General features: G+C 53.4%; 7 protein-coding genes across 7 annotated transcripts; 4 read left to right on the top strand and 3 right to left on the bottom strand.

Annotated features, from left to right (window-relative positions):
- Positions 1 to 2,614: 2,614 nt before the first annotated feature.
- Positions 2,615 to 4,836, top strand: CTAM01_07268 (Zn-finger in ubiquitin-hydrolase; the record flags this gene model as incomplete). The annotated part of the gene is made up of 2 exons (XM_060523291.1): positions 2,615 to 3,565; positions 3,619 to 4,836. The coding sequence occupies 2 exons, from the start codon at positions 2,615 to 2,617 to the stop codon at positions 4,834 to 4,836; spliced, it is 2,169 nt and encodes a 722-aa protein (XP_060382029.1).
- Positions 4,837 to 5,950: 1,114 nt separating this feature from the next.
- Positions 5,951 to 6,690, top strand: CTAM01_07267 (ESCRT-II complex subunit; the record flags this gene model as incomplete). The annotated part of the gene is made up of 2 exons (XM_060523290.1): positions 5,951 to 6,497; positions 6,578 to 6,690. 2 exons carry the CDS (start codon positions 5,951 to 5,953, stop codon positions 6,688 to 6,690), a joined length of 660 nt encoding a protein of 219 aa, XP_060382028.1.
- A 240-nt stretch (positions 6,691 to 6,930) lies between these two features.
- On the bottom strand, positions 6,931 to 9,530 carry CTAM01_07266 (BRCA1 C Terminus domain-containing protein; the record flags this gene model as incomplete). The annotated part of the gene is made up of 3 exons (XM_060523289.1): positions 6,931 to 7,560; positions 7,608 to 8,958; positions 9,010 to 9,530. The coding sequence occupies 3 exons, from the start codon at positions 9,528 to 9,530 to the stop codon at positions 6,931 to 6,933; spliced, it is 2,502 nt and encodes an 833-aa protein (XP_060382027.1).
- Positions 9,531 to 10,208: 678 nt separating this feature from the next.
- CTAM01_07265 (GMC oxidoreductase) lies at positions 10,209 to 12,015 on the bottom strand (the record flags this gene model as incomplete). Its single annotated transcript, XM_060523288.1, has 2 exons — positions 10,209 to 11,741; positions 11,809 to 12,015. The coding sequence occupies 2 exons, from the start codon at positions 12,013 to 12,015 to the stop codon at positions 10,209 to 10,211; spliced, it is 1,740 nt and encodes a 579-aa protein (XP_060382026.1).
- A 750-nt stretch (positions 12,016 to 12,765) lies between these two features.
- On the top strand, positions 12,766 to 14,718 carry CTAM01_07264 (cytochrome P450; the record flags this gene model as incomplete). The annotated part of the gene is made up of 5 exons (XM_060523287.1): positions 12,766 to 13,189; positions 13,245 to 13,960; positions 14,028 to 14,307; positions 14,366 to 14,467; positions 14,534 to 14,718. The coding sequence occupies 5 exons, from the start codon at positions 12,766 to 12,768 to the stop codon at positions 14,716 to 14,718; spliced, it is 1,707 nt and encodes a 568-aa protein (XP_060382025.1).
- A 227-nt stretch (positions 14,719 to 14,945) lies between these two features.
- CTAM01_07263 (short chain dehydrogenase) lies at positions 14,946 to 16,406 on the bottom strand (the record flags this gene model as incomplete). Its single annotated transcript, XM_060523286.1, has 4 exons — positions 14,946 to 15,124; positions 15,327 to 15,612; positions 15,746 to 16,030; positions 16,290 to 16,406. 4 exons carry the CDS (start codon positions 16,404 to 16,406, stop codon positions 14,946 to 14,948), a joined length of 867 nt encoding a protein of 288 aa, XP_060382024.1.
- A 1,958-nt stretch (positions 16,407 to 18,364) lies between these two features.
- Positions 18,365 to 19,632, top strand: CTAM01_07262 (uncharacterized protein; the record flags this gene model as incomplete). The annotated part of the gene is made up of 4 exons (XM_060523285.1): positions 18,365 to 18,517; positions 18,566 to 18,651; positions 18,744 to 19,103; positions 19,167 to 19,632. The coding sequence occupies 4 exons, from the start codon at positions 18,365 to 18,367 to the stop codon at positions 19,630 to 19,632; spliced, it is 1,065 nt and encodes a 354-aa protein (XP_060382023.1).
- Positions 19,633 to 19,690: the final 58 nt, after the last annotated feature.

The following is a 19,690-nucleotide window of genomic DNA, read 5'->3' as shown; positions in this document are numbered from 1 at the left end:
TGAAGTGAGGACGCCCGGGAAGAGGCGGAGTAGGTACAGGGATTGGCGGTGGGCCTCTTGCGACCCATCAGTTCATCAGTGACATTCTCGAGACGCTGCAGGAGACTAGCGGTATCGAGGTCGCGGGGGGTTTGCCTGTCCAAAATTCAGTCGTCTTGCAGCTTCACCAAAACTAAGGCAAAGATGTCGAAATCTTGTGGAAGCTGACACTCAGACGGGTATGCCAGATTAGATCTTACACCTCGCTGTCTTTTTGCGTGTGTTTTGACCTTGGGACTACCGCGCAGGGGCGGCATGAACGAGACCATCTGATCAAAGAAGCGGCGGCGACGAGTGGCCAACCTTCCAGCGCAAGTCGCAACTGAGACATCAGGCACAGCACTCTGGGTTCCAGCCTTCCCAGGTTCGTGGTCAAGAAGCGTGCGATAAGGACCAAGGAAGAGGTTCTTCTACCTCTTTGAGGGTTGAGATTTGTGTGAGTCTGGAGGTAGATGTACGGATTTCCGAGAAAATGGCCCACCTGGTTCTGGAGGGTTCCGGCTTGCTCCTGCCTACTTTAGCGCCTTGTGACACTTGCGCAGTTGCTGATGAATCATTCGCCATTCCCCCAGACAAGGCACTCAGAACTGAGAAAGAAGGCACTCAGTGCCACCAACTGCATAACCTGCCCCACTTTCTCACACCTGCGCCTCCAATCAGACCCCTCCTTCCCTGCCTTCCTTGCCTTCCGCGGCCAGTCAGTCACCAAGCACCCAGGAAGGCACCACCACCCAACTTGGCTCCAGGTCCTTCCTTCCTTCCCGCCTTCAGGCAGGCCGCATCACTCTGACACCTTGGTTGCCTTTCGGTATTTAAGCCACTTCACCTCTTCATCCTTCTCCCCTCCTCCTTTTCCCCATCACATCCCCTATACAATACTTCCGCTCGACGAATCTCTCATCAGCGATCACTCGGTTACGAGCAACTACATTCAGTAATACCAAAGAGCAACACCACACATCAGAATTCAGCGAAGTTGCCATCATGCAGATCTTCGTCAAGACCCGTAAGTCATCCAGGCATCCAAGCGTCATTCCCATTAATAACTGACATCTTTCCTCCCAGTCACCGGCAAGACCATCACTCTTGAGGTCGAGTCCTCCGATACCATCGATAACGTGAAGTCCAAGATTCAGGATAAGGAGGGCATTCCCCCCGATCAGCAGCGTCTCATTTTCGCTGGCAAGCAGCTCGAGGACGGCCGCACCCTCTCCGACTACAACATCCAGAAGGAGTCTACCCTCCACTTGGTTCTCCGCCTTCGTGGTGGTATGCAGATCTGTAAGTTGCTCTACATCCATGCTGCCCCCAGATATGTGGTTGCTAATCCATTCTGTAGTCGTCAAGACGCTCACTGGCAAGACCATCACCCTTGAGGTCGAGTCTTCTGATACTATCGACAATGTTAAGTCGAAGATTCAGGATAAGGAGGGCATTCCCCCTGACCAGCAGCGTTTGATCTTTGCTGGCAAGCAACTTGAGGATGGTCGTACCCTGTCCGACTACAACATCCAGAAGGAGTCCACTCTCCACTTGGTTCTTCGTCTTCGCGGTGGTATGCAGATTTTCGTCAAGACCCTTACCGGCAAGACGATCACGCTCGAGGTTGAATCTTCAGACACCATCGACAATGTCAAGTCGAAGATCCAAGATAAGGAGGGCATCCCTCCCGACCAGCAGCGCTTGATCTTCGCCGGAAAGCAGCTTGAGGATGGTCGCACCTTGTCGGATTACAACATTCAGAAGGAGTCCACCCTGCATCTCGTCCTGCGTTTGCGTGGTGGTATGCAGATCTTCGTCAAGACGCTGACTGGAAAGACGATTACGTTGGAAGTCGAGTCATCTGACACGATTGATAACGTGAAGTCCAAGATCCAGGATAAGGAGGGTATCCCTCCTGACCAGCAGCGTCTTATCTTCGCCGGAAAGCAGCTGGAAGATGGTCGCACTCTGAGCGACTACAACATCCAGAAGGAATCAACCCTTCATCTCGTCCTCCGTCTTCGTGGCGGTCAGTAAGCGACGGATCAGCGATGGGGAAGTTGCCTTGTACGAGGCATGGCGTTAATGGATTACGACTACGGCGGGACAATGGTTCTGAATGATATCTTCACATATTCCTAGAAGTTAGTTAGGCACTCATACGCTCATGAAAGCGTCAATACTAGACTCTATTGAAGTCTCAAACACTTTGCATTGCTGTACCGTGATATTTCTGTTTCATTTCTTGTTGCGATGCGAATGTCACTGTCTGGAGGTTGACCCATTTATCGCTTATCAGTGACGTACCTGATGGAACGAGGTCCGTAACCGGTGGGGCTGCGGAGTGCACGCTCCTAAAGCTCCTCGAAACTCGCGCCTAAATGATTGAAATCTTCCCCACAACATAATTATCCTGCCCGATTCCGTGAGTTGCGCCGCGACATGAACAGCCCGTGGAAGTCCTGGAAACACTTGGAAACTCGCGTTCTTTTGCCTCCATAGTTTGGGAGGTCTTTTACACCAGCCACGCAGCATTTGAGTCTCAAAGTCTACCAGCATCGTCTCACAGCAGCCTGCGAGGCTGAGAAGGGCTATGCGGACCTTCTTCTACCACCTCAAGTTCGAGCTCTATCCCACTTCAAGCCCCGCACTCGCCGACACCAACGTCGTCAAAGGGAAACAGCAGGAAGAAGCCCTCAGTAAAGACGTGTGGCTTCCGCCGAAAGGCGCCAACATCTTCGCTGAACTTCCCGCGCATTCCAGGAAAAGTTCGAAGAGGCCGAGTACGAGCTTCCGACCGCAGCCTTCACCACTACAACCCTTCGAACCACCCTACCCCGCCGATACCTATCGATCGAGCACACACCGAGCGCCGGAAACTACTTCGAACCCGAACCTCATCGACTGCGGACCTTCCAGAGCTCCGGCCAAGGAAGATAGTGGCAGTAACATCGAGAGGATAACCGAGAGGCAGTGGAGAGCTCGTACGCAGAGCTTCCCTCCCCCGCCTTCTTCGGCAGCGATCCGACCAGAGACGGCAGTCAAGGACTGGCGCTTTGGTCAAGTCAGCATCGAGAGCATCGACATCGAGTCAGAAAGCGACGAGAATACAGATCAAATGGCGGCCGAGGCAACAAGCTCTGGGGCAGACCTTGGCGTTGGTCCAACATTTGGTGGCGCTGGAATCTCCACGAAGGCAAAATATGTCCCTCTCGACACAAAGAGTACGGAAGTGGGCTGGGGAGTAGTACATTTTTACCGCGACGAGGAGGGAACACCTTCCTTGGGACTGCCGTCTTCAGAGGGACACGACGTCGAGGCAGAGGACTGCACGACGCTTTGCATACCTGCAGTTCCAAGTTACCTGAGCCCGGGCGACTTCATCGGCTATGTCGGGGAGAAATGGAGGAATGACATCAGTCACTGGCGAATGGTCATGACTGCTAGGATGAACCGGTATTTAGTGCTCCTCAAGTTTGGAAACAGCGAGAAGGCAAGGGCGTGGCAGAGGGAGTTTGACGGAAAGGTCTTCAACAGTATGGAGGTGAGTAGTCAACTGCAAGCCCTGACGCCGCCGTGCAACTGACTCTTCTACAGGCGCAAGTTTGCCATGTTGTCTTCGTTAAATCGATCACCTTTGAGACGCCGACTCGAGAAAACAGGACATTTCCCGACCTTAATCACGACCCCTTCACGCCTTCCTCTTCTTCCGTCGTCGCCTCCAGCAGTCTCAGGCCTTTCCCTCCGCCGACCCCGAATCTTATCGAACTACCTACTTGCCCCGTGTGCCTCGAGCGCATGGACGATACGACAGGTCTAATGACGATTCCTTGCCAGCACGTCTTTCACTGTACCTGCCTGCAAAATTGGAAAGGCTCAGGATGTCCGGTCTGCCGACACACGAATCCCGAAACCACATACGATCCATCAAACCCATATACACAACCATTTGGCTCTTCCGTGTCGAATCTGTGCAGCGTTTGCGATTCCACCGATGACCTATGGATCTGCCTGATCTGCGGAAATGTCGGCTGTGGTCGATATAAGGGCGGCCATGCTAAGGACCACTGGAAAGAGACGGCGCATAGCTTCTCTCTGGAGCTGGAGACACAGCATGTATGGGATTACGCTGGGGATACGTGGGTACATCGTTTGATCCGTGATAAGGGCGACGGTAAGGTCGTGGAGCTCCCAGGCAGCAACGGACATCACCACGGGCCGGAAGGCGGTTACGAAGATACTGTTCCCCGTGCAAAGCTGGACAATATTGGCTTGGAATACACTCACCTCCTGACCAGTCAGCTCGAGTCACAGCGAGTCTACTTTGAGGAGATGATCAGCAAAGTGGCAGACAAGGCCTCGAAAGCAGCAGCGATAGCCGAGTCTGCATCGGCACAAGCTACCACAGCTCTAGAAGAGAATGCCACCCTTAAGACGGAGCTGACACGTCTCCAAACTCAAGTCATTCCACAACTCGAGCGGGACGCAGAGCGCGATCGAGCAAAGGCCACCAAGGCCCAGGAACTCGCCCGCAACATGGGCAAAGCCCTGCAGGAGGAGAAGCAAGTGACGCAGGGGCTCATGAAGCGCGTGGAGCACAACAAAGCGGAGCTCGAAGCCCTGAAGAAGAGCAAGGCGTCTTACAAGGAGCAGGTGGCGGAGCTGCAGGAGATGAACAGAGATTTGTCCATGTTTATATCGGGACAAGAAAAGTTGCAGCAGATGGAGAAGGCGGGCGAGATCGAGGCTGGTGAAATCGCGGAAGGGAGCGCCAGCGTTCCTGAGAAGAAGGGGAAGCGGAGGGCGAAGAAGTAAAGCCTGCTTAATGGTGTTTCTTGGATTTGGCGTTCACAGGAGGGCGGCGGTTTGGCATCTCACGGTGTATGGATACAGTGATACCTATCTAGTACTAAAGCGGGCAGTTTTTACATTGTTTTCCCGTTTCTCACGATTAGTGTGCTGTTGCTTTCGTTCCCACTGATCCAGGCCTGTGATGTCAGGTCATACTTGCACGTCTCTCAGGCATCCAGGGATGATGCCTTGCTTTCGTATCGTCAAGTACAAGATGGCGCCTAGCATTCGAGACTTTGCAGCCGGATGATTAATCTGCCTGCTCTTTTTCGTCAGTCAAGGCTGTTTCTACATAGTTCAAGCAGCGAATTTTGGACTACGGTATGTACGGGATGAATCACTAAAGCTGAGTCGATGGCTTGTCTGTCCATCTGTATCCGGGTCTCACCAATAAGACTCTGCAGGTCAAACTCAACGGCTTCTTGATATCTTGTTAGGTGTAGATTGAGATCAAAGTCTATGTTCTCACGATGAAGGAAGACTGTGGTATGTGTAGCAAGAGTCAGGGGCTCGATTCATTTGACCATTGGGCCAGAGGTCGAGTAAGTAGACATGTGAAATCATTGAACAGTGGCGATCCCAATGAATTGTGAACGGCGGCCTACAGCTCACTACAACGCAAATAACGATGAGCTCCGTTGCGTGAGATTCTGACCCAGGAATAATGTGACGACTAACAGTAGGAGTGGAATTAGGTTCTTCCTTGGATGGCTGAAATTCTGATCTAGTTTGTTATACATACTCAGATAATTACCATTTACTGCGGTTTCCATTGCCATACTGAAATATAATGACTATGTGGAGAAATTACACAATACTATGTAATATGTTGAGATTCTTACATGGAAGGGGACAACCGATTCAAACTAAAAAGTTGGAGGCTTCATAAGGCCCCACTAATCCAACGGCCCCGCAACGGAGAGCTCTGACCACACCCGGCAACTCCACCGCCCGCAAATCCCTACCCCACCATGAGAAACTCCTCGATGCTCACACTGGAAGGGACGCTTCTTCGCGACAAGAAGCTCCAAAGCTCCAAATCAATCATCACCACCCGCAGCCAAACCACCACCACACAATGGCAGCAACGACAGCCTCCCCATTCCCCTTCCCCAGGGAATACTCCTTCCCCCCCTTCTTCACCCGCCAAACAAACCTAACAACCCACCACGCCCAACTCGTCAAATGGTCCGACCTAATCCTCTCCTACTGCCGCCACCACCGCCTCTTCAAGCTCTCTCTCGGCGCTGCCATCCCCTCCGCCTCCTCCTCCGCCCTCCCGCACGCCCTCCCGAACCACAACGAGTCCTCTCCCCTAAACGAACCGACAACCTTCTCCCCCGCGACCGCAACATCCTCCGCCGCCGGCGCGCCAGAGGAGCTCTTCCACAACAAGACGCTCAACAAGCGCCTCAGCCTGGCCGACGCGCGCGAAGTCCTCGAGTTCATGCGCAAGAATGGCCGCGCAGAACCTTTACCGGCCAGCACCGACGTCTTTTGGATCTACTGGCGCACGCCCGACGAGTGGGCCGCCGCGATCGAGGGGTGGATCGACGAGACGGCGCAAAAGGGCGTCGTGCTGACGCTGTATGAGCTTACAGAGGGCGAGAGTACCAGGGGCACAGGTGGGCACAAACAACTTCTCTTCTCTCTCGCAATGTGATGATTGGAACCGTGAGCTAAGAACGATTCCATGTGCGTACAGACTTCCACGGCCTCGATCCGGATCTTCTGTCCAAAGCGCTACAAATCCTGGTAAAGCGTGGCAAAGCCCAGATCTTTGGACAAGAGGACTCGCAGGGTGTAAAGTTCTTTTGATCTCGCTCTCTCTTCTACCTTTCATGATGATATAACACGACGAGACATTGGTCTCCTTGTTTTGCGAATCTCTAACTAGACATACCACGTTGACACATTATTCCTCGAGCCGGGTCGTAAACAAACACCAAGTCCCAAGGTCTTCACCCGAAAGCAGCACAACTCCATGCCATCCCATGTATACATGTACAATCCAAAGTTACCAACTACCTTTAGCCATCAAGCTGAGCGAAACGAACATCACAGGCTCTTTTGGAAAAAGTTCTTGGCGAGGTACTTCTCGTCAAAGGAGACTTGCTGCTTCATGGCGACATCCAATAGCCAGTCCGCTGCGACGATGCGTGGCTCCATATGGCCCTTGCGCGCCATCTCCTCAAACTTGGGCCAGAGGGACCGCTCGTCGGCACTATTGGAGCTGAGAAGATAGACAGGCTCTGGCGGCGCCCCTCCGTCCTCCTCTTCCGTCGTCGGCTTGATGGTCGTGCCGCTGCGCGCGCGATACAGCTTGAACATGGCTCCATTGGCCTCAGCGATAGCTTTGTAGCTTTCGGGTCCGTTGCAGATGTTGTTAGTACAGTACACGGGGACTGTCCACAACAGCTTCCCGAGATTCGCTCTCGCACGCGAGACTGCCGTCTCGAGCTTGACGCCAAACTTGGCTTCGTTTTCCTCGTCCTTTAGGAGGAAGTCGTCGGGGTCAGGAACCTCGCCTCTCTCGAGAGCCTCGTCGATGAAGTTGGACGATAGGACGGTAGGCCCTTTGGCCAGGGTTTTGAGGAACTTGACAGTCCGTACCATGTGGGGAGCGGCGAGATAGTCGCACGGCTTGTCGTCTTGTACTATCATGATTCCCATGTCGCGGAGTTTTCTCTGCGAACTGTTAGCCCGGCAGAAAGAAAGGAATTCAAAGGACTTACCCTCTCTGTATCCTCCTTGGACTTGGCATTGACCCATCTCGTGAAGCCCGTCAGCACGATCCTCATCTCCACATCTGGACGTAATGATTTCCGCTTCTTGGAAGGCCTTGAATCTTCGTCCTCCTCATCCACTTCCATTGCCTGGGCTGGGCTTGATGTGCGACCCCTTTCTCTGTCGATTTGGTCTGCAGCACGCTTACCACCCCATGGGCCCTGCTTATCCTTGCTGCGCTTCTTCTCCTTCTCGTACAGCGCAATATCGGGGGCGATGCGCTGTAGGTTGGTCAAAGCCTTGCTTTTGGCGCTTCGGCCTCCAGTCGACATTTCCGAGGGGGTATCATTCTCCTTTCCGCGGCCGCCTTTCTTAGGGCGTATAGGCGTCATGAAGCTGTCGTCGATAGCCTCTTCACTCTTGTCCTCTTGTCTGCCAATCACAACCCCTTCGGCAGGCCCATGCAAGTACGAGTTCTCCTGAGCAGCTTCAAGAATCTTGCGCTTCCGTGTCGCTTGGGGCGACAAGCCCTCTCCACTACCCGGGTAGTACGTTTCTCGCAAGCAATACTCATCAAAGAAGGTCTGCCCGATTACCTCGCCCAGGTTCGTGCGAACGGGGAAATGAGAGTATTTGGGGACAGTAACCCTCTGCATCTCACACTTGGCGTAACTCTCTTCGATCCACAGGTGGTTGACCGTCTCGATGTTCCAATCCTTGGCCGCCTCATATTTCTCACTGCTGCTCCTTGCTGTGATGAGGTGTGTATTCTCGGCCTTCATCGTCTTGGTGTATGTGGCGCCGGTCGCCTTGATCAGATTTTCGAGGTATATGCGAGCGTCACCGCCGTAGTTGGAGAGACAGATCTTGAGACCTTCGAATCCGGGGATGCCATTTCTGGGAACCGGGTAGTGAAGTAGACGGCGGAGCGGAGACGTCCATTCATTATGCGTTATGAGGTGGTAAAGCCACGAGAGATTGCCAATGTCCTTCCCTGACTGAGCAGCCTTGATGTACTGTTCCCCGTCACGATACTGGCAAATAAAGTAGTCGCAATCGTCAACATTGTCGACCACCTTGCCACCGCCATTGTTGATGAGTTGCTTCACAGCTTCCAATGATCGTGGGGTAATGCTGAGATCCCATGAAAGCATGACATCCTTGTCCCGAAATATCGTGGCTGGTTTTCTCGGGCCATCACTGAGATGGTTGGGGTTTGTTGAGGTCGCCCCGTTGAGCTGGTCGTATGTGGGAGCTTGCACTTCGCCTTGGTTCTCATCGTGGCTGAGAATTTCGGGATTGGGGAGCAGATAGGGGCCTTCGGGTATACGTTTGCCAAGCTTGAAGCAATCTTCGAACCTAGTGTATGTGTAAGAGGTGGCTCGAAGCATAAGGACTTTACAGACTTACCAGTGGGGCAATACAATCTTGCAATTGAGACCCTTCTCATTGGCGATGACACATTTAGGATCTTCCGTAGTCAGAGCGCAGATATGAGTGGTCTGTCGTGTCACATCGGCGCCTTCCATGCCGCCCATAGCCAGCGTAGCACCAATGATGGTCTCTTTGTCGATTTCAGGCAGACCAGCAGTTGTGAGGATGACCTTGGAAAAGAACATGCGCGGATCGGGAGAGTATGGCCGGACCTGTGCCTGCTTGTTCTTCTTGACTGATGCCTTGATCCAGTCGGTATTGACGACTGGGATCATAAAGGCCTGGGTCTCGGTGAACTGTGGAAAGTCGATGGTGTTGGAGATGATGTGAGAAACCGCTTCGAGTCTGAGGGAGCCATCGCGTCTTGGGTCGAGGACCGTGCCGCCACGACCTTCAACAATGCCGGCATACTCGCTGATTTCTTTGGGAGCTAGGTGGGCACTCGGCACAAAGGCGAAGGTACATTCTGCGAACAAGCCCTTTGCCTGTTCAGCCATGGTGGGCAATCGGGTGAGGCATGCAATTGAGAAAAGCTAAAGAGCTGGCGGGCGTCGGAGTCGATGTCAGGGCATACGCAGGACGATATCTTGAGGTTTGCTGTCGGAGTGTTGTTTGCGCAGAAAGACCGGTGTGGGTGTAGCCTGCAGGCAATTACGAAAGGTGAAGGCGATTTTGACGCGAAATTGTTAGCGACGCGGCCGGGTTGGAGGACGCGAGGTGAGCTCGCCGTCACGTGTAGCTTCCTGGCAAGGTACATTTGTTTGGGTGGTCCCGGTGGGGTTGAGGAAGCACCGGTACTTTATCCATTAAAAGCGCGATAGGAACGCGTTCAAGGGAAGCATCCGCCAACCAGCTGGCCATTTGCCGCAAGCCGCCCATCAATGTGTAGTGACATTCTTCGGTGACATTCTTACCCCAAAACAAACTACAACCTTAATGCGACTACGATGACATTTGACACTATGGACGATATTTCTGCAGCGAAGTCTGTTTATCAATCATGGCCTTTCGAAGTAACTGTTCAAAACTCAATTGCTGCGCTCACCACCTCATGATCCCTGCTTCCATCCCACTCAGGGATAGAACCCGATTTCACCGAAATTCTTCGTTGCTATGATACTTCCAACTTGAATGTACAACTCGAGGCCTTATACCCTATTCATTACAAATGGCGCCTATAGACTCGACTTGATCAAATCGGCAGCCCGCTCGGCGATGCCATAAACGGTTGCCTGAGGGTTGGCACGCACTGTAATGGGCACAATAGAAGCATCGGCCACCCGCAAGCCACGGATTCCATGCACCCGGAGCTTCTCATCTACCACTCCACCAAGCTTCCTAGGCATCATGGAGCAAGTACCCGTGAAGTGATGAGCGCCAACTGCTGTCTTACGCACAAACTCTTTGGCTTCCTCGAGGTTTGTCAAGGCGTTGGCAGGGTTGCGCTTTCCGCTCGGCTTCAGTTGACTGCGGAGCGGCTCGCTTGCGGCGATCTTCTCCAGAAGCTGGATATGTCTGGCCAGAACCTCGACGTCGAATGGATGTGATAGGTACGCGGGGTCGATGGCGACCGCGGGCGATTCAAGGGACGCAGAAGTGATATGACTTGACCCTCGCGACAGGGGATGAGCGAGGAGCAGCGCTATTGTGAAGTACTTTTCCTCGCCAGGCGGCGGTGCTGCCATAGTTCCGTCTCCGCTGAACAATGCGAATCCCGGCAACGACAGATAGTACCCCGACGGTTCCGAAGACGACGTCAGGACGGATCGCACGTAGGCCTCGAGGGCCTTTGTGAACTCTGGCGTCGCGCTTGTTTTGGGGCCGCTCAACTTGTCAAGAAGTTGAGTGACATCCTCGCCAGCGGGCAGAGGAAGCTGTGCAGTCGCTACAGTGCCGCTTCTCGAGAACGGTCCAGTACCCTTACCATATGCCTCCATCGCAGCTCCGACAGCAGCCGGTTCCTGACGAATGATACCATCCATGGTGTCGAGCTCTGGAAGGGCCTCAAAGCTTGCGCCGACCATGACGTGGTTCTGCAGGTTTTCGCCGACATGCGGGTTGTCGAGAACGACCTCGATGCCGAATTTACGAAGAAGCTCCCCATTTCCAACACCGGAAAGCTCAAGAATCCGTGGCGAGTTGAGGGTGCCAGCAGTCAACACAACCTCCTTCTGTGCTGTTGCTGTTGTCGTCTCCCCATCCTTGGTGTATTGAACGCCATCGGCAACAATCTCACCAGCCTCTGATCTGAAGACAATCTTCTCTACCAACGCTCCGGTCACAACCGTCAAGTTGGATCTAGACTTTGCCGACTGTAGATACGCGCTGCCGGCGTAACTCCTCTGCTTTGTCTCCGGGTCTATAGTGTCCGGCGTGAGACTGCTGCCGACTCCCTGCCCACTCAAGGGGTCACAAGAATCTGGGAAGCCTAGACTACGGATCGTATCTTGCCAGATTTTGGGCCAGAAAGACTCGACGTTGTCCGGCAGAGACAACTTCAGTGGCCCTGTGCCCTTACCAGAAGCGATGGAGTAGGCCTTCTTGGAGGCTTCATTGAACGTAGGCCAGTTCCAGCTGGGGTTGCCCAAGCTGGCCCACGCCTCAACGTTGGACCGGGTGGTGATGGTAAAGGAGAGGCCATTGAGTGCACCTGAGCCGCCAAGGAGACGACCTTGAGGGACAGCAATCTCACGACCACCTAGGCCATCCTGAAAGCGATTCTCTATGAGTAAACCGGACTCCCAAAAAGCAGCTGCTGGTCTGAGAAATACTTACTTGGGGCACCGTTCGGAACTGCCAGTCAGACGGCGTCTTGACAAGACTGGGACCCAGTGCGGGAATATTGACTCGAGGGTCTGCCGTTTGGTCTTCGCCCGCTTCGAGCACTAGGACCTGGACATCTGGGATCTCGGACAGACGAGTGGCAACTACTAAGCCGGCGACGCCGCCACCCACGATGATAAAGTCGTATTTTGCAGCCATTTTGAGAGATGGTATGATGAGTAATGCGATACGAGTGATTCTGCAAAAGCAAAAGACTTCGTTGGAACTTCGGTCACTGTTAAATCATGGCAGGTTTCCGAGCCCGAGACGTCTAAGATTGTGTAGGATTGCGGCAAAGCATTAGTCGCCGTAGCGCCGAGCGCTCATCCGGCATCTCCCCCGCGGGCGGCCGTATTGCACCAACATACGACACTGAGCCGGCCAACCGTTTCCGGTACCGTTCAAGCAGGTTCCACTGCAGGGTTGCATCCTTACGACTTTGTTTCTGCATCAGGGGTATGACAGTTTGGGACGCAGACCCTCTCACTTCCCTGGACCCCGGTCAACGACCGTCAAGGGACAACCCAGTCGGTATCCGGATATCAAGGTTATCGGGATGACCCATGATCACCGCGGCGCGATATTCATCTATGTACCTTTGATCAACGAGTACGGCCTCTAGGATAGAATGGAAGACGTTACGACGCGTGCTGGATTACATCCCAGTTGTTGGACACTAGTCAGTTCCTGTGGCATGCTGTTACCCCTCAGGTAACTCACGACAGATTGTCGAGGGATGGACTGGACCCAGCCGTGGATGGCACTAGGCATCATGTCAGGTTTCGATGACTGCTCGACTGGCGGATGTTTATCGATTCCGGGCTCAGGACGAGTTATCGGCGGTAGACTTCAAGGGAAGAGCGCCTCGAGCTTGATGGAAGTAACCAAGTGCAACACACAAACTTCATCATGAGTGTTCTTCTCGATTCAAGTTACCAGGCCGTCCTGGTCTATGTCCTCGGACTCTTTTGTGGCGTCGCCGTTCACTTCGGCATTTTTATTCACGGAGAATGGCATGTACAGGCTCCTCAGATTGCTCTGGGTCACTTCTGGCTGTTCTCTTGTTTCGCGGCTCTCAGCCGTTACTACAAGGGCTCAGTTGTTGGTGATCTATGTCACTCTCTCTTGATACTATCCGCTGGTTACCTGCCTGGACTTTTTACCAGCATCATCCTCTACAGATCCTACTTCCATCGTTTGTCAACTGCTGGCTTCAAAGGCCCATGGTATGCCCGAGTCACCAAGCTGTGGCACGTCTGGGCCTGCAGAGGCTGCAAAAATCATCTGCTCTTGGAGGATTTACATGAGCAGTATGGAGACTTCGTGAGGACAGGTAAGTAGCCATCCGAAACAAACTTGTCTGAACTCTCTGTTGATAAGTTAGCCAGGGCCCAGTGAAATCACTGTTTTCCACCCAGGAGTCTTCATGGCTGTAGATGGTCCCCGGTCTGAGTGCATCAAGTCTGAGTGGTACGACATTCTGCACCCCGATCGTGCGCTTGTGACAACACGCATCAAGCCCATTCATGCTGCCAGACGGCGTGAATGGAACCGTGGATTCTCGGCACAAGGTATTTACCCCATAGATCTTCGGAATCATGAGCCTATCTCTAACGAGCCGTACCGCGCAACAGCCCTTGTTCAACACGAGTCAAAGATTCTCAAGTATATTGAGCAGCTGGACGTCTGCATCGAGGCGGATGCCAAAGCGCACGTTGCTTCGGAAGTGCGGAACCTGTTCTTTTGGTTCGGGTTTGATGTCATGGGAGACTTTGTCTTTAGCAAGTCGTTTGATATGCTGCACCAGCAGCAGTGGCACCACATTATCGTGCGGCTGCAGCGTGCTCTCTCGCTGCTCGGACCGTTCAGCCCTGCTCCATGGCTCATCCAGGTCGGCTTCAAGCTGGGACCGCGAATCAGCGTTCTCAAGGACTGGTTCGACATGGTCGCCTGGTGTGAGCAACAGATGCGTGTTAGACTTGATGAAGGAACTCCTAAGCCAGCCATTCCTGATCTCGCCTACTACTTGATGGAGCTGAACGACGGCCAGACTGAGCTCAAGGATCGTTTGCCATGGCTTTATGGCGACAGCTTGCTCGCAATTGTTGCTGGAAGGCAAGTCGATTTCTCCAATCTCGTGGGCGCTCATTTATTGACAAACATACAGCGAGCCGACGGCTGCTGCCTTGATTGGTATCTTCTGCGAGTTGGCTAAGCACCCTGAGCACGCCGAGAAGGTCTATGAAGAACTGAGAGACGTCGATGCTACCAACCTCAAGACTCTCACGAGCCTCCCGCACCTCAATGCTGTCATCAACGAAGGTCTCCGCTTGTACCCAGCCCTTCTCACCGGCGGGGCCAGGAAGACGACGGAGAACGGGGCCACGATCGGTGGGACATTCATCCCGCCCGACACGACAATCATTGCCCCGCGTCACGTTATATCCCGAAGTACGTAAATTCATAGAGGGTTGCTTTCGTCAGTTCTCAGCTCACACATTATCTACAGGGGAGGACTGCTTCGAGCGCGCCAACGAGTTCATCCCTGAGCGATGGAGTACGCGGCCAGAGATGATCCGCAATGTTGCAGCTTTTGCGCCATTTGGAACAGGTATGGCTATCTTTGTCTTTTGTCTGCTATATGATAGCTTTTGGTCGACTAATCCGTCTCCTGCAGGTCACCACAGCTGTCTTGGCCGTTTCCTGGCCACCGACACTATGAGATTTGTTGTTGCCAGACTTGTGAAGAAGTATCATTTCCGCCTCGCACCGGGAGAGACGGGCAACCGCGTCTTTGACGACGTGAGGGATCAGTTCACCTCTAATCCGGGTCCCCTGTCGCTGTGTTTCGAGTTGAGGTGATTATACTATGTTTAGACAAAATAAGTATGTAGTCACTTAGAGTTTAGCCAAGGTAACCAAGAAGCAAATCGTATCATTTTTCATTTATTTCTACCCAGTGTTCAACAAATGTATCTCCAATGCCGAGGCCCTATTATTCATACGTAAGAACATTGATATATTGGACTATCTCTGGGCGAACATGGTGAGCAACCCATGAGGTTGCTATCGTCTATTCCAGAGCTATCTCAAGCAAGGCTAGTGTATGGCCATCCATTGATACCGCTGGTCAGCAGCTGACCAGATTGGATCGCGCCGGTACCCTTTTTGAGCTCTTCGACGTCCCAGTTGGCCCAAACAGTACGACCATTGAGGAACGCCGCCTCGGGACTTGCTAGCCACACCGTGAAGTGGGCAGGGAGTTGGACTGCAAGCCAGCGCGCGGGATGTCAGCACCTTGTTCGGCCCGCTAGAGCTGCAACGGGAAGGAGAAGCAGGGTTGTTATGAAGGGGGATGGAGAGGAAGCGAGTGGAGGGGAGTGTCGGGACGGAGAGGGAAATCTGGGCAGATGGGTGGACAGGGGAGGGATGGGTCGTAGCCTAGTATGAAAAAGACAATGGAACTGCACCTTTATCCATGGGGAGAGCTTCGGCCTTGGCGCCACTCTTGGTGAAGATGTCGGTCTCGACCATGCCCGGGTGAAGGGTTACCGCGAAGATGTTCGGGTTTTCCGCCGCTAGGAACTCGATGATTTTCGTTTGAGCTAGCTTGGACGCCATGTAGGCGGACAGACCAGGCAAGGCGACTGCCGGCAACGCCGTTGTGCCGGTAGTAAGTGCGACGATGGACGCATGCGAAGGGTTCGCCGTGGGGAGGAACACCTTGCTGACGAGGTATGTTCCTTTGGTGTTTGTCTGTCAGGTCGGTGTAAGTGCTCGGGCCCTCTCATTCACTTTCACTCCCTGTCTCTCTATCTCTTTCTCGCTAACAACTTGTGTGGAGAGAGAGAGACAGAGAACTATCTTCGTTAAGGGTAGTCTGATTTACCTCAAAACTCTGCCACCAGTCATCGGTAGCCGACCCTGCGACGGGCGACGGGCTGGACACATAGCCAGAGGCCAAAACAAGAATATCCCACTTGCCGATCGCGGCTGCCACCTTGATCAACGTCTGTTCGTCAGTAATGTCCACGGCGTGAACATCACTCTGCACAGACGACGGCAAGGAGGCGGCCGTCTCGGCTATGGCGGCCTCTGTGCGGCCCAGGAGACTGACTCGAGCGGCCCCGGCAGCAGCAAAGGCCAGGGCGGTCTCTCGGCCGATTCCACTACCCTATCAAGAGAAGGACACAGCGTCAACAGAGAGGTTCCTAGGTAAGTAAGGTACCCGTACGGATATATTGCGGACACAGAACTGGCGCGATATAGAGTTGTGACGGGGGAGGGCCAAAAGCTCCGATCTTTTTGGATCATGGCCAGGCATATTCGGAGGCGAGAGGTCATCACAGAGGGGCCGTGGACGGGGGGCTGGGCGAGGGTCGATACTCACAACCAGGGGAAAGGGAGAGAAAATTGGATATCGTAGAACTTACCGCGCCTGCCACGATGATCGTCTTCCCCGCCGCGCTGAGCTCCGGGCGGGAGGGCGAGATAGCCTCGTAGGTGTCGTTGCGCCATGTCGGCGTGACGGAGGGCAGAGGGGGTTGCATCTTGACTCCTTTGAGCGATATTGGATTGGGATACCGAGAAGAAGGAGAAACGGTCGAGCCGAGAACGGGAGTATGTAGCGTCAGCCTTGGAAGTGGCGAGATACAAGATTTCAGCGAAGCCAGAGAGCGATGCTGGATGTATGGATAGATTGAGTGAAGCGTGGGGTAGGTAACGGGAATGCCAGAAACAGTCTCGAGCTATCGCGAGCTAGGCCCTGTCTTTTTATCCCCCCCTCTCTCCCTCATTGAGCTGAGCTAAGACTCAAACGTTCGGGATTTTGTTTACAAACTCCGTGATATGCAGCGTTGCGGCGCAGCTCGCACCGTTGAAGACGCCATGGCTCTGACTAACCGGTTGGTTGGTTGGACGGCGATGTTGCCTGCTCATCTTCTCATGAAGGATGCAGATAGCTGACCGGTAGACAAGCTACTCAGTAAGAACGAGCATTCCCCACCGGCAACTCGGGGACTTTGGTGAAACCTGAGATTGAGCAACAAACTGACACCTGTGCCTTGCATAATCACCGGAAGCGGGATAAACGTAAGCCTCGTTGCAACATCACCATGGCCGTCAAGGTAAGGCAACATATGCACTCTTTCCCCCCTAGTAGAAGGTGCAGACTGCCAGACAACCCCCGTGGTGGGAAGCATTGCATCCAAACGGGTTAACAAATGCGCGGCGCAGCGGTAGGTGGCAGGTGCTGCTTTGCTGAAGACAGTCTTTGTCTTTCACATGGTTGCTTTTGTGGTTTCTGTGGGACTCGGTCTGCTATGTATGGCCCGTTGACAAGGGTCTCTGAAAGTTTGATATATCAACTTGCAGAAACTCCACTTTGAAACTCCCCCCACACCTCGAGACTCTTGAATAGACTGGGGAACGGTTGAACCCCTGCAATGAAAATGGTAGAGCGGGGAGGCCAAGTCTTCTCAGAGTCCCATCATACCATGGGGAGGGGGGACCCTCGTTAGACCGGACAAGACTTTGGGACTGGTAAGTTGTAACTTGGCAATCCTTGAGGGTTAATGAGGCTGTGGAGTTTCTCTATCACGTACATGACGAGTTCTCGATCACATCTGAGAAGAGGACAGTCATGTGGGAAGAGCATGGTTCCCTATCGATATTACCCACACGTGCAGCAACACCAGGCGGGTGGTTGGTCCTAAAAGACGACGACTGTCACGAACCATTGTCTATTACTATTCAACTATCGCTGCTTGCAAGCCTGCACAGTGACCAGAAAGTGGTAAGTGTTAGAGTGTGAGTGGGGAGGAATGGGATGAAAGAATGCAGTGTCATGCAAGCGCGGAAGTTCAGAACACTCCTACTGAATCATGTCATCCCATCTTGTCTTCCTTCGATCAGATGAGCAGAAGCCTCGCCAGGCAGGCTTACCTACTGGGTTACGTGCAGGAGGAGGAGACGAAGAGGAAGGAAAACATGGTTCGGCAAAGTAGTGCAAAGTACATTCTGTCATACTTGCATGGCCATCTCTCACTCTCATTCCCGAACTAGTATCAAAGTGGCCGGCAGACACACCAATAAGCTGGGAACTACCGCAGAGTAGGGTGACATCGACTTGTGTCTCATCGTCTAGCTCACCCTTTCGTCCACTTCTTTTTTGGGGATTCCTGGCCGTGATTGATAGACGCGGGAACCACGTTTCGTCTTTGTGGGATGAGAGTAAAAGAGAGTGTGTGTGAGAGGAAGGAGAGGCAAAGCAGGGTGGCGACATGGCACCCGGCGGCTTCTCGATGCGATGAGCGTCGTTCCCGCACCCCCCATAAGAGATGAAGGCATCCCCCGCGCGTGCTGTGCCGCGAGGGCGGATGTCTATCGGGCTGGTATCCGGAAACTCTCTCTCATTGTTTGTTGGCATTTGAAGCTAAGGCAGTAAACCAAACTGACTGGGCCCAATCGCATTACACACTTTGAAGAGCAGAAACACATTTCGCCCATTATGCCTGGTGCCGGCTCCAGAGGCATTAGTCTCTTAGTTTGGATTGTTGTCTTCACCGTTGTCGATGCTTCGTTTTTATGTCTGCGAGCTTGGTCAGCGAGGGTGATGAGGAGATCATTCTATTGGGATGACGGGATGATCATCTTCGCCTTTGTAAGTCCATCACTCCTACCTTCTTTGATACAGGACTGACCATGGCAGGCCAACATTGTTGCGCTAGAGGGTGTTGTCATCTGGGCCATTTACAATGGCTTGGGCAAACACACCAATGAGTTGACTCTGGATGAGTATGCTGTTCAGTTCAAGGCAAGTTAGACATCTCATTCCATCTACTTGAACCATCTCTAACACTTGCTCTCTTACAGCTCATACTCGCCAGTGGTGTTACATGGCTTCTGGGAACCGTCTTCATCAAGATGGCCATCTTGTGGCTGTACACTAGAATCTTTTCCACGGCAAAGTTCAAGCGCTGGTCGCATATTCTCATGGGCGTGACGGGAGCCTACGGTATCGCGTTCCTTATCCTCTTTATGAGTAGATGCTCGCCCATGTCTCAGCAGTGGGCGCCGGTCGAAGGTGGTCACTGCCGCGATATCACTGTCGACCAGCTCGTCTCAGTGACCATCAACATCGTCGTCGACATCGCCATGACCGCACTGCCGATGCCGGCGCTCTGGGGTCTTCAGATGCCCCTTAGGAACAAGATCGCCGTCAGCGCCATGTTTGGCATGGGTTTTGCGTAAGTTGTCTCCTTCTCTTCTCTCTACATAGCCCTAGGCAGTAGCTAACTTTTATATGCCAGAACTATCGCAATCATGATTTGGCGTCTAGTCAACACGGTCACCACCATCGGTGACCTCGACTTTGTCTACAACCTGCACGACATTGGCCTCGTCAGTCTCCTCGAGCTCTGGATCGGGATCATCATCGCATGTCTGCCGACCCTGGGTCCTCTCTTTAAGACCTATGTCAAGCCGGCCGTCTCCAAATTCGGCTCCAAGCTGACGAACCCGTCAACGGACAAGGGCGGCCAGATCAACCTCAAGGACTTGACGAGCAGCAGCGGCGGCCACAGCATCCGCCACCCCCGTCGAACGTATGACAAGCTTGGGGACAATACCTCCGTTGTGGACCTCGAGCGCGCCGAGCTGACGACAAAGTGTCAGTTCTCGCCAGGAGCCGAGGCCCCCAGAGGTAGCAGGCCCGTCATCTATGTTCATCAGGACATTGCGTCGCAGGAGACTTGGAAGCGAGGGGCGCAGGCTTGAGTTCGCAGACTAGGATCGGGGGTTAGGGAAGGAAACGGGGAGTTACGGCCGATGGATG

This window comes from Colletotrichum tamarilloi, assembly GCF_030869305.1.
Source record: "Colletotrichum tamarilloi strain Tom-12 chromosome Unknown Scaffold_22.1, whole genome shotgun sequence".
In the NCBI taxonomy this organism is placed as follows: domain Eukaryota; kingdom Fungi; phylum Ascomycota; class Sordariomycetes; order Glomerellales; family Glomerellaceae; genus Colletotrichum; species Colletotrichum tamarilloi.
The sequence above is the reverse complement of the archived record's forward strand: the minus strand, read 5'-3'. Positions and strand labels throughout refer to the sequence as shown.